This window comes from Quercus lobata, chromosome 10 (assembly GCF_001633185.2).
Source record: "Quercus lobata isolate SW786 chromosome 10, ValleyOak3.0 Primary Assembly, whole genome shotgun sequence".
Taxonomy (NCBI): Eukaryota; Viridiplantae; Streptophyta; class Magnoliopsida; order Fagales; family Fagaceae; genus Quercus; species Quercus lobata.
Window position 1 is genome coordinate 51455204 of NC_044913.1, and position 20496 is coordinate 51475699.

A 20496-nucleotide genomic window follows, 5' to 3' on the forward strand; every position below is an offset into this window, starting at 1 on the left:
TCATACTCTGGGTTTTTGTGTTTGATTGTGCATGTCCTCCATTTAAAATATTTCTCTCTATTTATATTTAAGGCTTTGATATTTAACATTGTCTTTTTTTTGCCAACTGTCATGCACTTATTTGGATAGAACTACTCGAGATAACAGCTAGTCTTTAGTTTCCAATGGATTGGTGCCATTTCTCTCCCTTAAGGGCTTCAATTTCTTGTTTTGTTTGTTTGTTTCTTTATTTATATATTTTTTTATTAATAGCTGAGAGTTCTTGTTAATTCACTAATGACAAAGCAGTCCTGTTGGCAACGCCTTTGTGCAATATTGGCCTAACACTCTTTTTTTTATATAGAAAAAGCACTAATGACTTAATAGTACAAAACTAACAAAGAAACATAAAAGTCAACTTATTTTATTATTTAGTTTACTTTTGCTATCATTTATAGATTTTAATATATTTTTTGGAACTAGAGTATCAGTGTATTATTTTAACAAATTTTTATCACTATTTTTTACAAAAAAATTTACCGTTTTAACCAAATAAGTGCATCTGAACAGACCCTGAAGGGGGTGTGCCGGTCTTTTTTGAAGTCTAAACAATACTAGTGAGAGGATTGGTGTTATGCAAAGAGTAGTTGAAATATTTAAGTAGGGCATAACAAAAAATTAGTAAAGTGTAACCTTGAAAAAGTAGAGGTGTTAAAGGTGAATTATCCCAATGCAGCTGATTAAAGTAATATTTTCTCAGTTTTGGGGAAAAACAAATCGTGATTTCAGGGATAAAGATCAATCTCTTCTCCTAATTCAGAAATAATCATCCAAATCCATAGTAGACAGTTGACAGTCCAAAACCAACATAAACCCACAAGGCCAAATCCCATGAGCTTCAAGAGCAAGACCCACTTCTCCTAGAACACTTACTCAAGTGGAGCAGCCCATCAAGTCAACGCTGCTAATTCCAGTTCTGGGTATGTTTCTGAAACGCAATAATTCCTATTTCTGTTGTTTTGTTTTGTTTTTTTGTTTGTTTGTTTTTGTTTTTTTTTTTTTTTTGGTGACTGAGAATATACAAGACCTGGCCTTTTGTCATCTGTTTGATATTGTTTTCAGGAAAAATTTACCTTTAAACGGGCTTAGAAAAATCTTGCTTCAATCCACTGCATGTAGTTTTAGTCACGTGGACTTTTTATTTTTTTTTAGCGGGTCATATAACTTATTTCAATAATACACGTGGATATGAAGTTCATGAATCGACAAATACATAACGAGTTAGAAGAGATCTAAATAGATGTAAAAGAAAACTCTGTCCTTTTGTCATCCACTTGTTTTTGCTTTCCCTTTGAATTCTTTATTTATTTATTTATTTGTTAAGAATTTGCCAATTCGGATAAGGCTCTTTGTGATATAAAATAGTTGGTGTTTTATTGATCAAAATAATACAAAACAAAACACTGCTTAACATTCTCCTTAACGCTAAATAAGCTTATTTCAACCGCCTTATTTTGCTTTAAAAAAAAAAAAACTTGTATCTAGAAAAATGAGAATTTAGAAAGCTGTACCTCGAAAAAAATCAAAATTCCCCTTTCTCATCCAAACAAGAACCTACTACTAGATCAAGATGTAAAGGTTGTACTTATATATATATATTCATCATATTATTTTCTCTCTTTTGCGTGGAAAACAGAGAGTATAACTTTAGATAGAGCAGAAATGGAAGAAAATAATACATATGACCAACCTTAACTAATTTCCTGAGGATCTATATCTGACCCCAAGATTTTGGGACCACGACTTTGTTTGTTGTTGTTGTTGTTGTTGTTGTTGCATGATAAACATATCTTTGCTCCAGTTTTTTAGAAATTTTATTCATTAGTGTCAAAGGTACCATAATATGCAAGCAGAGTATACCTTGTTTCTATACTTTCAAGTTCATTAATCATTTTGCGGCACATTATCTTTATCTCCCCCTGAATTTTGTTCTACTATGTCAGCTGCTATTTGTAGTAATGAATGTCTAAATCCAAAGTGCACCTCAAAACTAACAAAACTCAAATTTTGACTGTTGATGTTCAACAGTCTGTCTGGACAGGGCAAGCTTTCTCTTCAGTTGGACAATCATAAAAAATCAGATGGACAACTCTGATATCTCTAAGCAGTTGGAGAACAGTAGAGCACGGATACGCAGTGTGTACAACATTGGACAGTCATCCAACCCTAGTAGAGAAGATAAGAACCAGGGGTACACCGGATCACTTCCTCCAGATGTGATCCCTGTGAATCGAAGAGATCCAAACACTGACCTAAGAACAGCACAAACATTTAGGCTCCCTACACTCATTGAAGAATTTAATGACATTCTGAGTTTGGATGGTCTAGTAGTATCTAAAGATGATTTCTTAGATAATGAATGGGCTGACAGACCTGCTGTTAGACTGACAACATTAACAGATCAACAAGTATGTCAGCTGGGAAGGTTTCTATTGCATTCTTTACAGACAAGGATATCCAAACAAGGTGTTGCAGTCATTTTTGTTTTAGCATTCCATTTGAGAGCTCCAGGAGTAGGATCCACTGAAAGAATGTTTGAAGCTACAGATCCACATAGTAAACCGTCTGATAGAGAGTATAGTGACTTTGAAGATGTCCTAGTACCCACAAGAGAATCAATTCAAGCATCAGAGCGTGGACATGTAGTAGAGAATGCCAAAGCGTACTCATTCTTAGCTGCATCAATGCTCCGATTGTTCACACGATCCTCTGAAAACTATTGCCCAGCTTGGAATCACATTGTCAATGGATTTAAAACTTTTTACATTCGTCATTGTCCTGTTACTAAAATTGTTCCTAAAGCAGAGGTGATCCAGGCCATCCATGTACATTTTGCTTGTGATAAAGTATTCAAAGCTACATTATACAGATTGTTATATATGTCTAACTCAAAGCCCAGCAATGATAGTCTCAAGGGATTTCTGTACGATAACCATCTGTCTCACAATGGTATGCATATCGTTTCAATATTCTGTAGGCTCCGTGATGCTTTAAATTGCAATCCTGATATTTTGTTAAAGGCTATACGGACCCCACAATTTGACCGGCAGATTCAAGCTCTGGTGAAAATTCTTGGATACATGAATGAAGAAGTAGGTCAACATGAGAGGCAGATGTGGAAATATGGGAGAATTTTTGATGAAAAATTCATGTCTGTATTACAGACAAAAGCATGTCCTAAATTGGTAATGATGTTAGCTGCTGCTCTTCAACAAGAAAGACCTGAAGGAGCAGAGAATATTCTAAAAATCAAACAACTTGAAGATGTGAGTGAGGAAAATAAAAAGAAATGTATTATGGTTGCCGAAGCTGTGAGAAAGATGATTAAATCCTCACACAAACAAACAGCCTGATTCATCGTCTGCAATTGAGTAAGTTATTGACCTTCATATATCTTCCATGGACAACTTTTTTCTTTTCCTTTTATGTAAGGATTCTCTGCTTTTATTTAAGTAAGATAATACATCCTATGTTCAGATGGCTGTGTCAAGTAGGCACTTTTTTTCCTCCATGGAGGACATCCTAGACTTACGTAATTTGACTAATTTCAGTTTTAACTATTGTGATGCTCTAGTACATAACCTGTGTACAGTGGGCCTCAGATTTGTTTGATCTTTTAAATAAAACGTCATATTTACCTATATATGTTGTTTATATGTAAAAGCATAGCTCCTCTTGACCGAACATAACATTTTCATAGGCATCCTAATACATTCACTTTCTAGTAGGTCAATCTCGGTATATTGATCATGATGTGATCAAAGGATGTGTTAAGTCAAAATCAATAAGAACTGGGGCGGTAAATGAGTCAAGTTGTTTATAAATAACTCAAGGCCAGCTTGGGAGAAGATTTGTTTATGTTCATTTGTTTAACAACTAAGCCAAGCTCAAACCCAAGTTTAGGCTTGATTGTTAAACGAACCAAGCTCCAACATAATAATGTGTTTGTGAAAAAGCTAGTGAACATAAGACTCGATTTAACTACATATAATATTATATATTTATATGTATATATCTAATAATGTACTGAATTAGACTTGAGATTGTAAGTTTGTAAATGAGTTCATACGATATCAAATTATTATTTTGTAGTTTATTGATGATGTAAACAGTCCCTTTGTAGTAAAAATTATAATTTTTGTAAATCCATGAATGAAAATTATTTTATCTAAATTATTAGCATAGATTTTGAAGGGATAATTTTTTGTTGTTGTTGTGATTTTACTATATATGAGAAAAGAATAAGTTAACATGTAGTTTTGTTTGGTAATTAACTCAAGTTTGGCTTGTGTTGAAATAAATTTAAATGAACAATCTTGAATTTTTAATATTTGGCTCGTTTATAGCCTCTAATAAGGACACCATTGGAGGGTAAAGGGTATTTGTATACTTTTATTATTTTATGTTAGTAATATATAAAGACGGTAGGCACACTTACGCTATAATACACTGCATTTAGATCTCCCTCTCTCTCCCCCTCTCTCTCTCTCCCTCTCTTTCTCTATGTGCATCTCTCTTGATGAATAAGTAATTTTATTGATCAAAAAACACTTGACTTACAACTTCAAACAAAGCAGGATACCCTGCTCCTAAATCAACACTAGAAGACACCTAACATAGTACATTCCCCTACTACAAACACATCGCCGTAAGGCTGTAACAAGCAGGCCCTCACCCTTATACTAGGTGCAAAGAAACCGAGCCTACAAACATGGTATTTAACCAATACACAGCTACAAGCAAAGTCCTACCCTACAAACGACAGCCCACACACCTATTACAACAATACAAGCAGAGCAAAAACTAAACAAATGAACTTCCTCTCACCACAAGCAGACACAGTGGATGGAAATTTTACCAACTACAAAATTATCTTGTTATGAGAGGAATTAGGCACTCATTTGCAAAAATTAGCCTTCCATCTGACATCACTCAAAACTTGCTTTAATAGCCTCCTCGGACAAACTATTGCTACTATATGCATTGGCATTACGTTGCAACCATATGTGATACACTAACTTGAAAAATATAGCTTTAACCCCTCCCATCTTCAAAATCCGAAGACCCCACTGCAAACATTCAGACCAAGAAGATATAGCTTGGTGAAAATCACAAAATCCCAGCATTTGGGACCAGATCCTACCAGTGATAGAACATTCAAAAAATAGGTGGTCTGTTTCTGCAAAATACACAGCACATCACCAACATACCCCCGTTTTAGAAGCCTTTCTCTAGTTGATAACCTATTTAGAATTGCTAACCAGCAAATAAATGAGTGTTTAGGAATGGAAGCAGGATGCCACACCAATTTCCACCAAGGCACTCATCATGCTTAGCTCTAATCTCAAGCTGAAGAGCAAAGGCATATACCAGATTTGGAGATTTACCAATGCATAGAATCCTGATCACCCAAGTGTATCCTTGAGAGATCTACTTGCATAATCACCATTTCTTCATATCTAGCAGGTGGGCAATCCTGCAACCATTCTTCAACAATCTATATACTCTGGCATTCAAAGAGCTAGAAGCTTTAACAACTATTCTGTAATTAAACTAAGGCAGCAAAGCCCCCTTAGGATGCCAATTATCATTGTAAGGTTGAATTTATTCAACCATCTAATTGGCTTTATTTCGTGCCAAATTTGCTTGTAATTCAGCATTTAGTAACCCTGTATTTAGGTGGGTTTGATGTAAGGGTAGTGAGTGAGATAGAGTGAAGTTTGCTCAAGAGTGTGCAAGAAAACAAAGACTCGCGGCTGTGACTCGCGGGTGACTCGCGGCTGCAAGCCGCCAGAAGCAGCACACGTGCCAAGCATGCTGGAAGATGAACAGTCATGCTAGCTGGAGCACTACAGGACAAAACAGGACAACTGACCATACGGTTATCTCGCGACTGGAACTCGCGACTTGGTCAAGCCGCGAGGTCAAGCCGCGAGCCACCCCTGTTTTGTAAAACCTGACGTTTTACATTCCTCTCCCACTCCAATATAAATATCCCTTTTACCCACGATTGAAAGAGAGCTTCCAAAGAGAATTTTGAGAGAGAAACCCTAAAGAAAAACCAGATTGTTTCACCCACAATCTCTACCTTAGAATCTCTTCAAATTCCTCAACTCTCTTCCTCTCCATTGTTAAATCCTTGAGAGGCATTATACCAAACCTGGTTCTCACCATCATCATCACTGTGAGACAGTCGTTTGGATTTCTGGGAAGCAGTTAGGAAGGAACCAATCTTCATTGGTTGATGCTATGGTCTAGTAGCGGAATCCGGGAAGCTAGAAAAGAAAAAGGTTCGGCGCAACCTCGTTGGAGCAAGAAGCTTGGAGGGCTTAGGTGCACTGGGTAGATTAGGCTTGGAGGGTCTATTGCTGTCCTTGTATCCCAACTGTATTTTCTAGTGGATTGATTACCGCTTGAAGGGCGGCGGAGAGGTTTTACGCCGAGGGCTTCGGTTTCCTCTTCGATAACACATCGCGTGTTGTCTTTGTGTTTGCATCTTCCTTCCTCTCTATCTTTGCCTTTTATATTATCTGCTGTGGTTTATTTTGTTATGGCTTAGATAGTTTTTAACCAATTTCATATTATAGCATATGTTAAGTTTCCGCACACTAGTTGTTTGACATATTTCTTGAATTGGTTAAGTTGTATTTTGGGGGTCTAAACGTTCAAAGGTGTTTTGTACACGTTTTTGAACTTTCAATTGGTATCAGAGCAGGTACACTTGTTGTGGTTTTATTACCTAAGTGTGATCCTAGACCCCTGTGTTGTGGTTGATTGTTTTGGTATATACCATGCTGAATTGTAGCTTAAGTGTTTGTGAAAATGACTCTATGCATATGTCTGAAAGGTGTCTTACTGATGATTTTGTAGAGTTGTTAAAAACTAAGAAACATGCTAGAGCTTTTGTTCACATGCTGAAATATCTTGAAAATCAGAATTATGTCTTACACAGTAGCATATCTGAATCTAAATCATTGATTAAGAAATATAAAAGAAAGAATAGAATGTTGTGTGAGATGATTGAGAATCTGAAAATGAAAAATCAAACTGAAAGAAGCATGAAAACTGATGATGAGTTTGTGTTTGAAGGTCAAGAATGTCTGTCACATGTGAACCTATTTGTGCATACCTCATTGAAGGTGTTTAATGCGTGTTTGTGATATCTTGACAGTGGGTGTTCTCGCCATATGACAGTGGATAAGTCTCTGTTCAAGACACTCAAAGAAAAGGTCGGTGACTATGTGACCTTTGGTGATGGAAGTCATGCTCAAGTCCTAGGCAAAGGAACCATTGAGATACCTGGTTTGCCGCTGTTGAAAGATGTGCTGTACATAAAAGGGCTGAAGGCGAATTTGCTGAGCATCACTCAAATTTGTGATGATGATTTTCTGGTACAATTCTCTAAGAAGGGATGTTTGATCATCAATGAAGAGGGGATTCAGGTTTTGGAAGGAAATCGGACTACTGATAACTGTTATGGAATTGTTCCCACGGCACCCATATCGTGTAGAAGTGCTCGTGTGGATACGTTGGAGTTGTGGCATCACAGATTTGGGCATGCCAACTTCAAACAAGTAGCAAAAGTTTCAAAACTTGAAGCAGTCGAGGGACTTCCTAAGTTTGGAAAAGTGAAGAAGACCGTTTGTGGTGCGTGTCAAATGGAGAAGCAAACTAAGGCAAGTCATCACAAGGTGAATGTGATAGCCACCTCTCGGTGCTTGGAGTTACTTCATGTTGATCTAATGGGGCCTACCAGAACTGAAAGCCTAGGAGGGAAGAGATACATTATGGTTATTGTGGATGACTACTCAAGATACACTTGGGTTGATTTCCTTAGAGAAAAATCAGAAGCTTGTGAGAGGTTGGAGATTCTGTGCAAGAAACTACAAAACGAAAAAGGGATTCCGATAGCCAAAGTTAGAAGTGATCATGGGAGGGAATTTGAGAATGCAAGATTCGAGTCCTTCTGTGAGAAGAATGGAATTAAAAGAGAATTTTCAGCTCCCAAAACTCCACAACAAAATGGACTGGTAGAGAGAAAAAATCGTATGATTCAGGAGATGGCAAGAGTCATGTTGCTTAACAAGCAAATACCTCAAAAATTTTGGAGAGAAGCTATCAACACCTCGTGTCACATTGGCCATAGGATTTTTTTTCGAGTTGGTACAAAGAAGACTGCCTATGAGATATGGAATGGGAAGAAGCCAAAAGTGAAGTATTTCCGGGTGTTTGGAAGTAAATGTTATATCTTAAATGATCGAGAGAATCTTGGGAAGTTTGATGCGAGAAGTGATGAGGGTATTTTTCTTGGCTACTCTACTACAAGTCGAGCGTATAGAGTGTTTAACAAGAGAACAAAAACTGTAATGGAGTCCATAAATGTCAAGATTGATGATGCCTTATCTAAGGTGGGAATGATTGATGATGTAGAAGGGTCGAGCACCAAAGAGGCCGATGTTGAGGTAGAAGCTTTGGATATAGAAGGTGAAGAACCTATACCAGAAGTAGAATCGACTCCCATCAACCCAAGAATGGAAATGAGATCGATGTCTAGAACATCAAGCCCTCTTACTCCTCCGGAAGTCCATCCTCCTATCTCTCGTAGTGATGAAGTTTCCACTTCAAAAAGGCCATCTTCGAGAGTTATCAAGAATCATCCGGAAAGTAATATCATAGGATCTCTTGATGACGGTCTTCGCCTCAGGAAAGGAAACATTCTGCTAGCCAATCATGTAACATATCACTGTTATCTTGCACAGTTTGAACCAAAAAGGGTTGAAGAGGCTCTTCAAGATGAGAATTGGGTTGAGTCAATGCATGAAGAGCTGAATTAGTTTGTGAGGAATGATGTGTGGGAACTTGCTCCACGACCTGAGAACATTCATGTTATAGGCACAAAATGGATTTTTAAAAACAAAACTGATGAAGATGGAGAGATAATTCGAAACAAATCTCGATTAGTAGCTCAAGGATACACTCAAGTAGAAGGAGTAGATTTTGATGAATCTTTTGCTCCGGTGGCAAGACTCGAATCCATTAGAATCCTCATGTCCATTGCGTGCACCTTGAATTTCAAACTGTATCAAATGGATGTAAAGTGCGCATTTCTGAATGGATATCTAAATGAAGAAGTATTTGTTGAGCAACCAAAAGGATTTGAGGATCCTCATTTTCCAGATCATGTATTAAGATTGAAGAAAGCCCTTTATGGCTTAAAACAAGCGCCTAGAGCCTGGTACGATCGTCTTACACATTATCTTCTAGACAGAGGTTTCAAGAGAGGGTATGCCGATCGAACTCTGTTTGTCAAAAATGATGAAGATTATCTCCTTGTGGCACAAGTCTATGTTGATGACATAGTGTTTGGGGCAACCATCGAAGATCGTGCTACTGAATTTTCTGAGGAAATGAAGAAGGAGTTTGAGATGAGTATGGTGGGGGAGCTCACATTTTTCTTGGGTCTTCAAGTCAAACAACAGAAGGAGGGTATATTTGTATCTCAAGAGAAGTATGCCAGAAACATTGTCAAGAAGTTTGGACTAGACTCCAAAAAACATGCCTCCACCCCCATGAGCTCTTCCACTAAACTGAATGTGGATTCGTCGGGAGTTGAAGTAAGTCCTACATTGTATAGGAGCATCATAGGAAGTTTGCTCTACCTTATAGCCAGTAGACCAGACATTGCTTTCAGTGTGGGCGTTTGTGCCAGGTACCAAGCTAATCCGAAGGAATCTCATCTGACTGCTGCTAAGCGAATCATTCGATATGTGAATAGTACTACAAACTATGGTCTGTGGTATTCAAAAGACTCAAATGATTGTCTTGCTGGGTATTCAGATGCTGACTGGGCTGGCAGTGTAGACGATCGAAAAAGCACTTCAGGCGGCTGTTTTTATCTTGGTAACAATCTTGTCTCGTGGATGAGCAAGAAGCAGAATTCAGTGTCTCTATCTACTGCAGAAGCAGAATACATCGCTGCTGGAAGTTGCTGCACTCAGCTTCTTTGGATGAAGAAATTACTTCATGACTATGGAATTCCTCAAGAAACGATGTGTGTCTTCTGTGACAACACCAGTGCCATCAATCTTTCCAAGAATCCTGTCCAACATTCAAAGTCTAAACACATAGAGATACGCTACCATTTCATTCGGGATTTGGTAGAGGAAAGAGTTGTGTGTCTTGAGTTCATACACACCGACAATCAAAAGGCGGACATCTTCACCAAGCCTCTCGATGGTCCACAGTTTGAATCACTCCGTAAGACCATTGGTGTTGGTACAATTCCTTGACTCCCTTGTGTGTTGTGTGCTTCACATACTTTTAATATGATAAGTTTGCTTGTGTTGAGGCACACACTTCTTTGTTAGCTCTTTGTGCAACATGTTTATTGTTTGTTTGTCCATCTGTGAATTCTGTTGGTTCTTTCTTTGTTTGTTCAATCATTTTTCTTCTTTTATGTCAAAAATCCAAAAATCACATAAAAAATTAGAAAATCAAAAAGCTTGATTGACATTGTTGAGTTTTTTGTCTCAAAACTTGTTTTGCCTTGTACCTTTGTGCTAATGGCTTTGTGCATTTTCGAGCATTGCTTGTTTCTTTGCACTTATATCTATGTGGGAGAAATCTTGAAATCTTTGTGATTGTTGTAAATAGATCTTCAAACTTGTCATGAATGATTAGTGAATGGTTTTGTTGATCTTGAGACTTGCATAGACTTGTGTCTATATATCTTCCCACTCTTTATTTTTGTTTTGCTAAAAAGAGCTCACCAAATGTAAATCTCCAAATGAAAAGAGATATTGAGCTGCAAAAGCCTGTCGCACATTCTAGTATTTGACTAGGAAAAAGGGTAAGTGACCTTTTATTGAAGTGAATGTTTATTCAAAAAGCCAAAGGCTTATTCATTAAAGTGAAATATCATATATCACTCTCACAATGAGAGGTGATTGACTCAAAAGATCAATTGTTATGATTGAAAGTGGAGTCAAATGTAAAGCTCCAAATCATGTTATCAAGTTTTGTGGGAGGTCATATATACATACTTCTATAATTGAGATGGGTCACATGATCTAGTGCTAATTGTGTATGCCTTGGTTGAATTGATCATTGAAGCTTCACATTAGACGAAGGACTATCTCATTGTTGATATCCACACACAACACACAAGTTTATGCTCAATAAATGCCATATTCATTTGTGTGATTGTACTTGATGAAATGTGTTTTCACATGCTCAATTTGTGTTAATTCAAGCACAAAAAGATTTTTGAGTATTTTAGGTGTTTTTGGAAAGTATTTTGTTTGAAAAATTTGAAAATTTCAAAAATCCAGTTTTGTCCTGTTTTGGCGGCTCAGTCGCGGGTATGTCAAGTCGCAAGCCTCAGTCGCATCTTCGCTGGTCATTTTTGGCGACTTGTTCGTGAGTGGAAGGTCCAGTCGCGAGGTTCACTCAGAGATTTTCGCGGCTCAGCTCGCGACTCACTCGCGGGTAGACCTTCTAGTCGCGAAAAACACTTAGAAAAATTTTCAAATTTTCGTCCTAGGGTGTTTTGGCGGCTTGATCTGGCGACTTTTTGGCGACTCGTCTCAGTCGCGAAAATTGCGTGTTTTGGACATACAGGGGCAGTTTTTTAAACTTTTTGTTTTTCCCTCGATCTTTTTGTGTCTATTCATTGTCTTTCTCATCTGCTCTTACCCATTCACGCCGTGCCTCCATTCTCGATCTCCATTGTTTGCCTCTTTTCAGCTCAAAATCGTCGACTAACAGGTATGATTTTTCTGTCTTGAACTCTATTTTACTTGTTGTTATGGTTTTCCCTCTGGATTTTTCACATTTGATTGTGATTTTGTGATGGGTTTTTAGCTCAACTATTACTCTTTGTCCATGCTTAGCCTTTGGAAGCTTGTGTTTCTGTTTTTGAGCTAGTTTATTTTGGGTGGTTTTGTTCTTTATCATGTGCTTAGCTAGGGTTAGCTAATTTTTGTCTGATCTGCTGTTGATGTCGTGTTTCACTATGATCCTGTGTGGTATCTTGTTGATGTGTTGTTGAATGTGGGTCCTTTTTCAGCTGATTATGCGGTTCTATTTGGACTCCCTCTTCTGTGTAGTTCAATTTGAGCCATTTGTGTCCCTCATTGCTATTTTCTGACCATTTTCATCCAGCTATTAGGGTTTCTTCATTGTCCCTATATTTCCACTAACCCACTGCTAATAAAGTTTGTTGGATTGTGTTCTGTCATTTCCCTTGTTCATAATGCAGACTGGTCATGTCACCATTCAAGAAAGCTGCTGTAAAAGGAGGTAGTTCCAAAGGGAAGGAACCAGTAGTAGATGTTGATGATTTCCCACCTTAACCAAAAGGGACTCGCTCTTCATCAAAGAGATTCGATCCCGACAAGTTCAGATCATATGCAGCCTATCAGTCTTATGAGAATTTCTTTCTTCATGCCAAACCATTACTAGAAAGAGCTTTGGATCAGCCCTCACTTCATGACACTGACATTCCGAAATGGTTTGCTCATAAGGATTGGAATTACCTTCTCTCTGATCCGGATGACGCGTATGAAGAGTTGGTAAAAGAATTTTATGCCAACGCAATTGTGGAAGGAGATGAACTTAAGTGCTGGGTTCGGAAAAAGAGCTTTTCTGTCTCTCCTGCATATCTGGCAGAAATTCTTCACATCAACAGACCCATTTTCCGACATTCGCCGGTTTACGATGATCTTTGTCCTGATGAGGAGCTTCTTAAAGAAAGTCTTGGTCAAGACTTGGAGTTCTCGCCAAATGGAAAATCCATCAGTGTTTCCTCTCTCTCTCCAAAACTGAGAGTGCTTACAATTGTAATGTTTCACAATTTGTACCCTTTATCAAGCACTGAGTATATGAACCTTGGACGGGCTTTGTTTCTTCATGATCTAATCTCTGATATGGAAATAGACATCTGTGCTCATATCTTTCATGTTCTGCGCAAAACGGTTCTTCGAACTAAGTCTCGGATATGCGTTCCTTTCTGCAGTCTCATTTCACGGATCTTGAAGCTCAAGGGAATTTATCCAATGGCTGATGAATCTCCTATGTCCAAACCAAGTCCAATCAACATGCGTACATTCAATGCAAGCATTGGACATAGTCGGAAGAGAGCCAAACCAGAAACTTCTGCATCTCACAGTGACTCTCAGTTTAGGACTCTCTCCCTGGATGAGAAACTTGATCGCATTGTATCCTCTGTCCATGAGTTGAATACAAAGATGTCTGGACTCACAGCTTCTCTACACCATCAAAGCACTCGGTGGGATATGAAGTTTACTTCTCTTCAAACTCAACTGGATCAAATTCAGAGAAAGCTGGAAGAGGATGACTAGCCTATTCCATGACAAAAAGGGGGAGGGATAGGCATGATCAAAGGGGGAGTGTCTTTACCTAAGGGGGAGTGTCTTTACATTCTTCTTCTCTTTAAGTTGATATATTGTGTTTTGTAAACTGTTATTCAGGATGTTTTGTAGTTTGTACCCATGTGCTTTTGTAAGCTTTTAGGGTTTATGTTTTATGCATAGTTTGTAGGCTTTATGGTATGTACCTTGCTTAATGCAGCCTTTATGCTATGTTAAAATCAGTACTTTAATCTAAATGTTCTGCATTTTGGTTTATGTACTGTCACTCTTGTGCCCTTGTAGGATTGTTCCTAGATGCATATACCTTGTGTGTTATGCATTGGTTGAGTGTTGAACATACAAGTGTCTTGCCTTGTGCTTGTTAACTTTGTATGTCCTTGTGTTCATTCCAAGTGTGAATGAGCACTGTGATCACTACCTTGTGGTGTTCACTTGGTTAATCAAGCCATGGTTTGTTTCATAACTCCATCTTTGCTTGATCACATATTGCCTGTTTCATATGCATTTTATAATTTTCTGCTTACAATGATCATGGTGTATTGTTGTGTTTCAGGAGTATTATGTTCATATGGATTCAAGTGCTTCACAGCTTCTAGAGTTAGGTGTGAGTGAGTTTGTTCAACTGTTCCCAACTCACATGTTAAGTCTAGAGTCTGTTTTAGGGTTTTGTCACGGAATAGCCAAAGGGGAGATTGTAAGGTTGAATTTATTCAACCATCTAATTGGCTTATTCCGTGCCAAATTTGCTTGTAATTCAGCATTTAGTAACCCTGTATTAGGTGGGTTTGATGTAAGGGTAGTGAGTGAGATAGAGTGAAGTTTGCTCAAAAGTGTGCAAGAAAACAGAGACTCGCGGCTGGGACTCGCGGGTGACTCGCGGCTGCAAGCCGCCAGAAGCAGCACACGTGCCAAGCATGCTGGAAGATGAACAGTTATGCTAGCTGGAGCACTACAGGACAAAACAGGACAACTGGCCATACGGTTATCTCGCGACTGGAACTCGCGACTTGGTCAAGCCGCGAGGTCAAGCCGCGAGCCACCCCTGTTTTGTAAAACCTGACGTTTCACATTCCTCTCCCACTCCAGTATAAATATCCCTTTTACCCACGATTGAAAGAGAGCTTCCAGAGAGAATTTTGAGAGGGAAACCCTAAAGAAAAACCAGATTGTTTCACCCACAATCTCTACCTTAGAATCTCTTCAAATTCCTCAACTCTCTTCCTCTCCATTGTTAAATCCTTGAGAGGCATTATACCAAACCTGGTTCTCACCATCATCATCACTGTGAGACAGTCGTTTGGATTTCTGGGAAGCAGTTAGGAAGGAACCAATCTTCATTGGTTGATGCTACGGTCTAGTAGCGGAATCCGGGAAGTTAGAAAAGAAAAAGGTTCGGCGCAACCTCGTTGGAGCAAGAAGCTTGGAGGGCTTAGGTGCACTGGGTAGATTAGGCTTGGAGGGTCTATTGCTGTCCTTGTATCCCAACTGTATTTTCTAGTGGATTGATTACCGCTTGGAGGGCGGCGGAGAGGTTTTACGCCGAGGGTTTCGGTTTCCTCTTCGATAACACATCGCGTGTTGTCTTTGTGTTTGCATCTTCCTTCCTCTCTATCTTTTCCTTTTATATTATCTGCTGTGGTTTATTTTGTTATGGCTTAGATAGTTTTTAACCAATTTCATATTATAGCATATGTTAAGTTTCCGCACACTAGTTGTTTGACATATTGCTTGAATTAGTTAAGTTGTATTTTGGGGGTCTAAACGTTCAAAGGTGTTTTGTACACGTTTTTGAACTTTCAATCATTCCACACAAAGGCCTTTTCACCATTGCCAATTGAGTGTTAAATCCATGGTCTAACAGTGACCCTAAGCTTAAGAATTTTTCTCCATCCCCATGAACATCATTGGGGAATGTTAACAACCCAGAAACTTCTACCTCTTAATAGGTAAACATGCACCAAGCAACCCATAGTGAACCTGCCTGAGTGAAAAGGTTCCAAATATGTTTAATAATAGCAATCTTGTTCAAATCTTGGATCCTCTTTAAGTCTTAAACCTCCTTCAGGGTTTGAAGAATGTACCCTGTCCCATGCCACTTTAGCTCCTTTAGCCTCAGTATCAATACCCTTCCACAAATAGCTATTGAAGCTCTTCTCAATCTGCTTGATCACTTCCGTTGGCTGGATAAGCACATTACACCAAAGGCTTGTATGCTATACAAGACAGATTGGATCAATTGCAGCCTACCAGCGAATGACAATCTTCTAGCAGATCGAGAATGGATCCTAGCTGAGATCTTATCTATCAAAGGCTTGCAGTCCCTACTTGAGAGCTTACCGATATCAATGGTAAGCCTAAATATTGAACAGGCAATTGCCCTTCAATAAACTCTAGTGAAGCTAAAAGTTGAGTTTTTGACTCAGTAGGAGGAGTGGCTCCAAAGAAAACCTCACCTTTGCTGCAATTTTCCTACAAATCTGACATGGCCTTGAATTTATCCAAAAAAATTTAAACAATTTTTATGGAGGTTGGATCAGCACTTAAAAAATCATTAGATTGTCAGCAAAACATAAAATCTTGGGTGAAACTGAAATCCATGCTCCTTAGTGACTCTTTCTCTCATAAGCCTAGAAAATGCTTCCATTGCAAAAACAAAGAGTTAGGGTGACAAAGGGTCACCCTGCCTCAAGCCTTTGCATCCTCTGAAATACCCAACAAGACTGCCATTAAAAGCAACAGAGAATTTAGGCAAAGTTATTCTTACCTCCAACCACTACAAGAACTTATCAGGAATACCACAAGCTGCTAAACATACTGAATTGAGTCATACGCCTTCATTAAATCGACTTTAATAGTGCACCTAGCTACCCCTTTCTCCTTGTGATAGTCCCTCACCATTTCTACTTGTGATAAACACTGTTTGAGTAGAGCCAATCACATCAGCAAGGCAAAGCTTTAGTCTATTTGCTAGGATTTTTGTGATTCACTTCTAAACGATATTACAACATAATATGGATCTCCCATTTTTGAGGGATTTGGCACTTTAGGGACAAGAGTAATGATGGTAGAATTCACTTCACAATAATTTCCCTGAAGAGAAGAAGGAACTTATAGCTTTTGAAACATCTTCCATGAATATATCCCAAGACTTCTTATAGAAATGAACAGAGTATCCATCCGGGCCTAGTGCCCTTTTTTTGCATGGATTATTTATGTAAAATTTATTCAAATCATAAAAAAGAATCACCCAAGTATACACAATGTATACAGCTGGGGAAACAGAGTCCGGGCCTAGTGCCTTATCCCCTTTAATGGAAAACAGGGTCCTTATTTCTTATGCTGTCACCTCCCCTTGAAGCATAGCCTTCTGTTCTCAAGGATTCTTGATTCCATTAGTTTATCCAAGTTGTTAATCTTGGCCACATCAATATGAGCAGGTGAACCTAGCAACCAAACAAATATCTAATCTGATTCTTCGTTGATCTAACTCTGACAGTCCAATGAAAAAACCAGTATTTTGATCTCCCAGATTTAGCCTACTATTCCTGGACTTCTGCTTTAGAAAGCTCTCCTCAGCATAGCTCAAAGACATAAAACAATGAGACTTCTCTTGTTCCTACTGCAGCAATGTTTATTGTCTAGGGAAAAGCAGGAGTGTTCTTTGAACAGCCCCAAGTTCCTCTATCTTTTTGGACTCTTTAAGTGATAAGCGTCCAAGATGATCTTTATTAAATATTTTTAACTCAGCCTTCAAAGCAAACAGAACATAGGAACCCCAATAACCTCCTGAGACTAGATTGAACTAACCAAATGCATAAATTTAGGACGATCAGTTCAAAAATTAAAAAACTGAAATGCTTTGGATAACTGTTTACCTCTACTTGTGAGAACATAAAGGAAGTTGCATGATCAGAAACACTAGGAGGAAGGAACTCCATTCCAATGGGAGGAAAACAATCAAATCTAACTGGATTGACTAGTATCTTGTCAAGCTTTAATGCCTTGAATTGAAAATCCTCACTTCTATTGGTCCAAGTGTACAGAGGCCCAATATAGGGATGATCTAGAACCTCCAGCTCTATTTAGCAATGACAAAACTCCTCTTCAAATGAAATAGAACCCAAACCTCCAAACCTTTCATCAGGCCCCTTTACAATATTAAAGTCACCACCTATCAAACATGGCTGATCACCAATCTGGGACTTGAGAAGATGCAAATTTGACCATAAATTCTTCCTCACAATACCACTATTTGAGCCATAAACAAAGGAAGCATAAAATGAGTATCCTTGTGGTAAAGCAATCGCACAATGAATTAGTTGATCACTACAAACCCATATTCTACCTAAATAATGACCTCTTTGTCATCACAGAAACTTCAGCCAGGAACAATCGCCTTCATAATGCCGAAACCTTCTAATGTACAATTTTACCTCTTTCTGTTTAAAGGGGTCATTAAGGCCCCTAATATTCCATATAATGAAATTCATATGAAACCTGTACTTTGCAGAGGGTTACAAAAGGTGGTTTTGGTAGGGGTGTTTAAGTAATAGTTTTTAGTGTTTAAACATCACAACACGTATTTCCACAACATTTTTTTAATTCACATGAATTTCCACAACACTTAAACAATGATACTAGAAATTTCTAACCAAACGGGCCCTAACATTCTTTACCCCTTTTATCTCTCCTTGCACTGCATGTGTATCCTAGTGTTTCTTCTTCTTTGTGCTTTTGATTATAGCCCCTTGCTGCATTGCAGCTTCAACGAACTGTTGTATAGTACTGTCCATCAGAGTGTTCACTATCTTTCAGTTTAGGAGATAATGCTGAAGGTTCACCAATTTCCCAAACACCCACTATAGTAACTTCCAAAGCTTGATCTGATACAGAATTTCTCATTGGAGTAGATCTTGTCTGCATCCTCTCATTTGAAGAACTATTCGCAGGAACTATCACTTGGGACCTCAATGAACTTCCCATAGGATTCGGCTTAGGCCTAATCTTCTCATTTGGAAGTGACACATTAACAAAATTATACCCTTGGGGTTGTAATGGACTTAGGGGAGCTCCATTACTCATTTTCTGCTCCTTATTTACATCCCCAAACTGCTCAGTTGGCTTCTCCTTCATCTTATTCTTTAACGGGCATGAATGAAACAGAGTGACCAAAGATTTTGCAATTGACACAACTCTGAGGTTTCCAGGGATAGACCACTTTAACCTCCAAATATACGTCTTTCCTCCGTTCTACAGAGATAGACATAGGTAGTGGACTATTAACTTCAGTTTCCACACAAACCTTCGAACCCAAGCCACTTCTGTTTCTCCGTGAGAGAATCAGTATATAATGGTATGCCCACCCCACTAGCGATATGACTCAGGCACTCGGGGTTCCAATATTCAACTGGTAAGTGAAAGATCTTGATCCAAATCAGAATCCTTTTGAGATTGAACTTGATAGCTTGTAACCCAGGTTGCCATTTATGAAGAATAAGGGACTTGTTTTCTGCAAACCATAATCAAGCTTCAAGAATTTCATCCCATACCCGTGCATCCTCAAAATTTAAACAAGAATAACCCTCTTTCCGTGGTCATCATTTCCACCTTGCCAAATTGGCTCCATTGATGGTCCACAAAATTCTTTACCAGATGGAAAGGTAGAGATTTATTTTTGAATTGACCCACCAAATAATTCACCTGTTCTCCAACGCCTTCCTCCACTGCATCCCGAGGGGGCTTTACAATAGTTCTGCCATTTATCCGCTCTGGAATAAAGAATTCAAGCACTGCAGGTTGGTCCTTACAATCTCAAAATAGAACTCGCCAATCTGAGATAGTGGGTCTAGCAAAAGAGATTTTTATCATCCAAATTTCAAATCAATGAAGACTCAGATTTTGGTGGGAGATGATAGTATTCCTTCCTTGCGTATTGTGTATTCCATAATTCTTTTAGTGGCTATGGATCATCTACGTCAGTGACTTCAATTTAGGATGATTAAGCTTTGGTCACTTCTTTAGGGAGGCAGGGCCTCTCGTAATGGTGGTTGAAGTAACTTTACTAGAGGTGGTTTTGGTGGTAATTCTTGTTTTGGAGGCCGTGGTAGTAATTCTAATGTTGGAGGCTGAGGTTTTGGAAATTATAGTTATGGGATTGATGCTTTTGGTAGAGGCCGAGGAAGAGATGGTGTTTGGCGCTTGTCATTTTACTCATTGTGGGGGTGTAAATCATATAGTAATATGGTGTTATGATCTTCATGTTAAACCTTGGGCTAACCCAGCTAACCAGGTTTCTACTCCAACTACATCTACTAGTGATTCCATCACTCTTTCCTGGGAGGAATGTAATGCGTTACTTCAGTAGCAAGACAAACTATTAGTATTTGATATGGCACATTTGCTCAGTAGGTAATATAGCATGTTTTTCATCTCTTCTTTCAATTCCGTCAGTAATAGACTCAATGGCTTCACTCACATGGCTGGTAAGACCAATTTATTTTTCCACTTTTTAAATTTTCAGTCAACTATATTCTGTTGTCATAGCTGATGGCCTATTGCAAGCTCACTAAATCCCTTAATTGTTCAGTAATCTTTTATCCTTCCAATTTTGTTTTTCAGGACCTCAAGTTGAAGAGGATGATTGGTGGAGGTCATGAATGGGATGGTCTATATTACCTTAGTTGAGCTCCTGCAAGTGGTAGTCTTAAAAGCATTACAAACAGGGGCGTCACCTCATTAGTGGCACTATTGTCTCTTTAGTCTTACTGTGGGATTATACATCACACCTCTTGTGGCTACTCCTTAACAAAACTTCGGTTGCAAAACGAAAAGAGAGACATTTTGTTGAAGTTTCAAGGACTATTATGCTTCAATTGCATCTTCTTGAACATTTGTTAGGGGATGCCATTCTTAGTTACTGCATGTTATCTTATTAACTCTGATGACTTCCTCTATTAGTGGCGTAATTCCTCATTTTGTTCTATATCCTGGTAAGCCTTTGTTTTCTCATTTGATGTTTGGCTTTGTATGTTTTGTCTATGTCTTTACTCTAGGACATAGGTTGATT

General features: G+C 38.5%; 1 protein-coding gene across 1 annotated transcript; it reads left to right on the forward strand.

Annotated features, from left to right (window-relative positions):
• Positions 1-667: 667 nt before the first annotated feature.
• LOC115965605 lies at positions 668-20190 on the forward strand. The gene is made up of 3 exons (XM_031084867.1): positions 668-959; positions 2068-3410; positions 20049-20190. Exon 2 carries the CDS (start codon positions 2121-2123, stop codon positions 3390-3392), a length of 1272 nt encoding a protein of 423 aa, XP_030940727.1. The 5' UTR covers positions 668-959; positions 2068-2120; the 3' UTR covers positions 3393-3410; positions 20049-20190.
• The last annotated feature ends 306 nt before the right edge of the window (positions 20191-20496 follow it).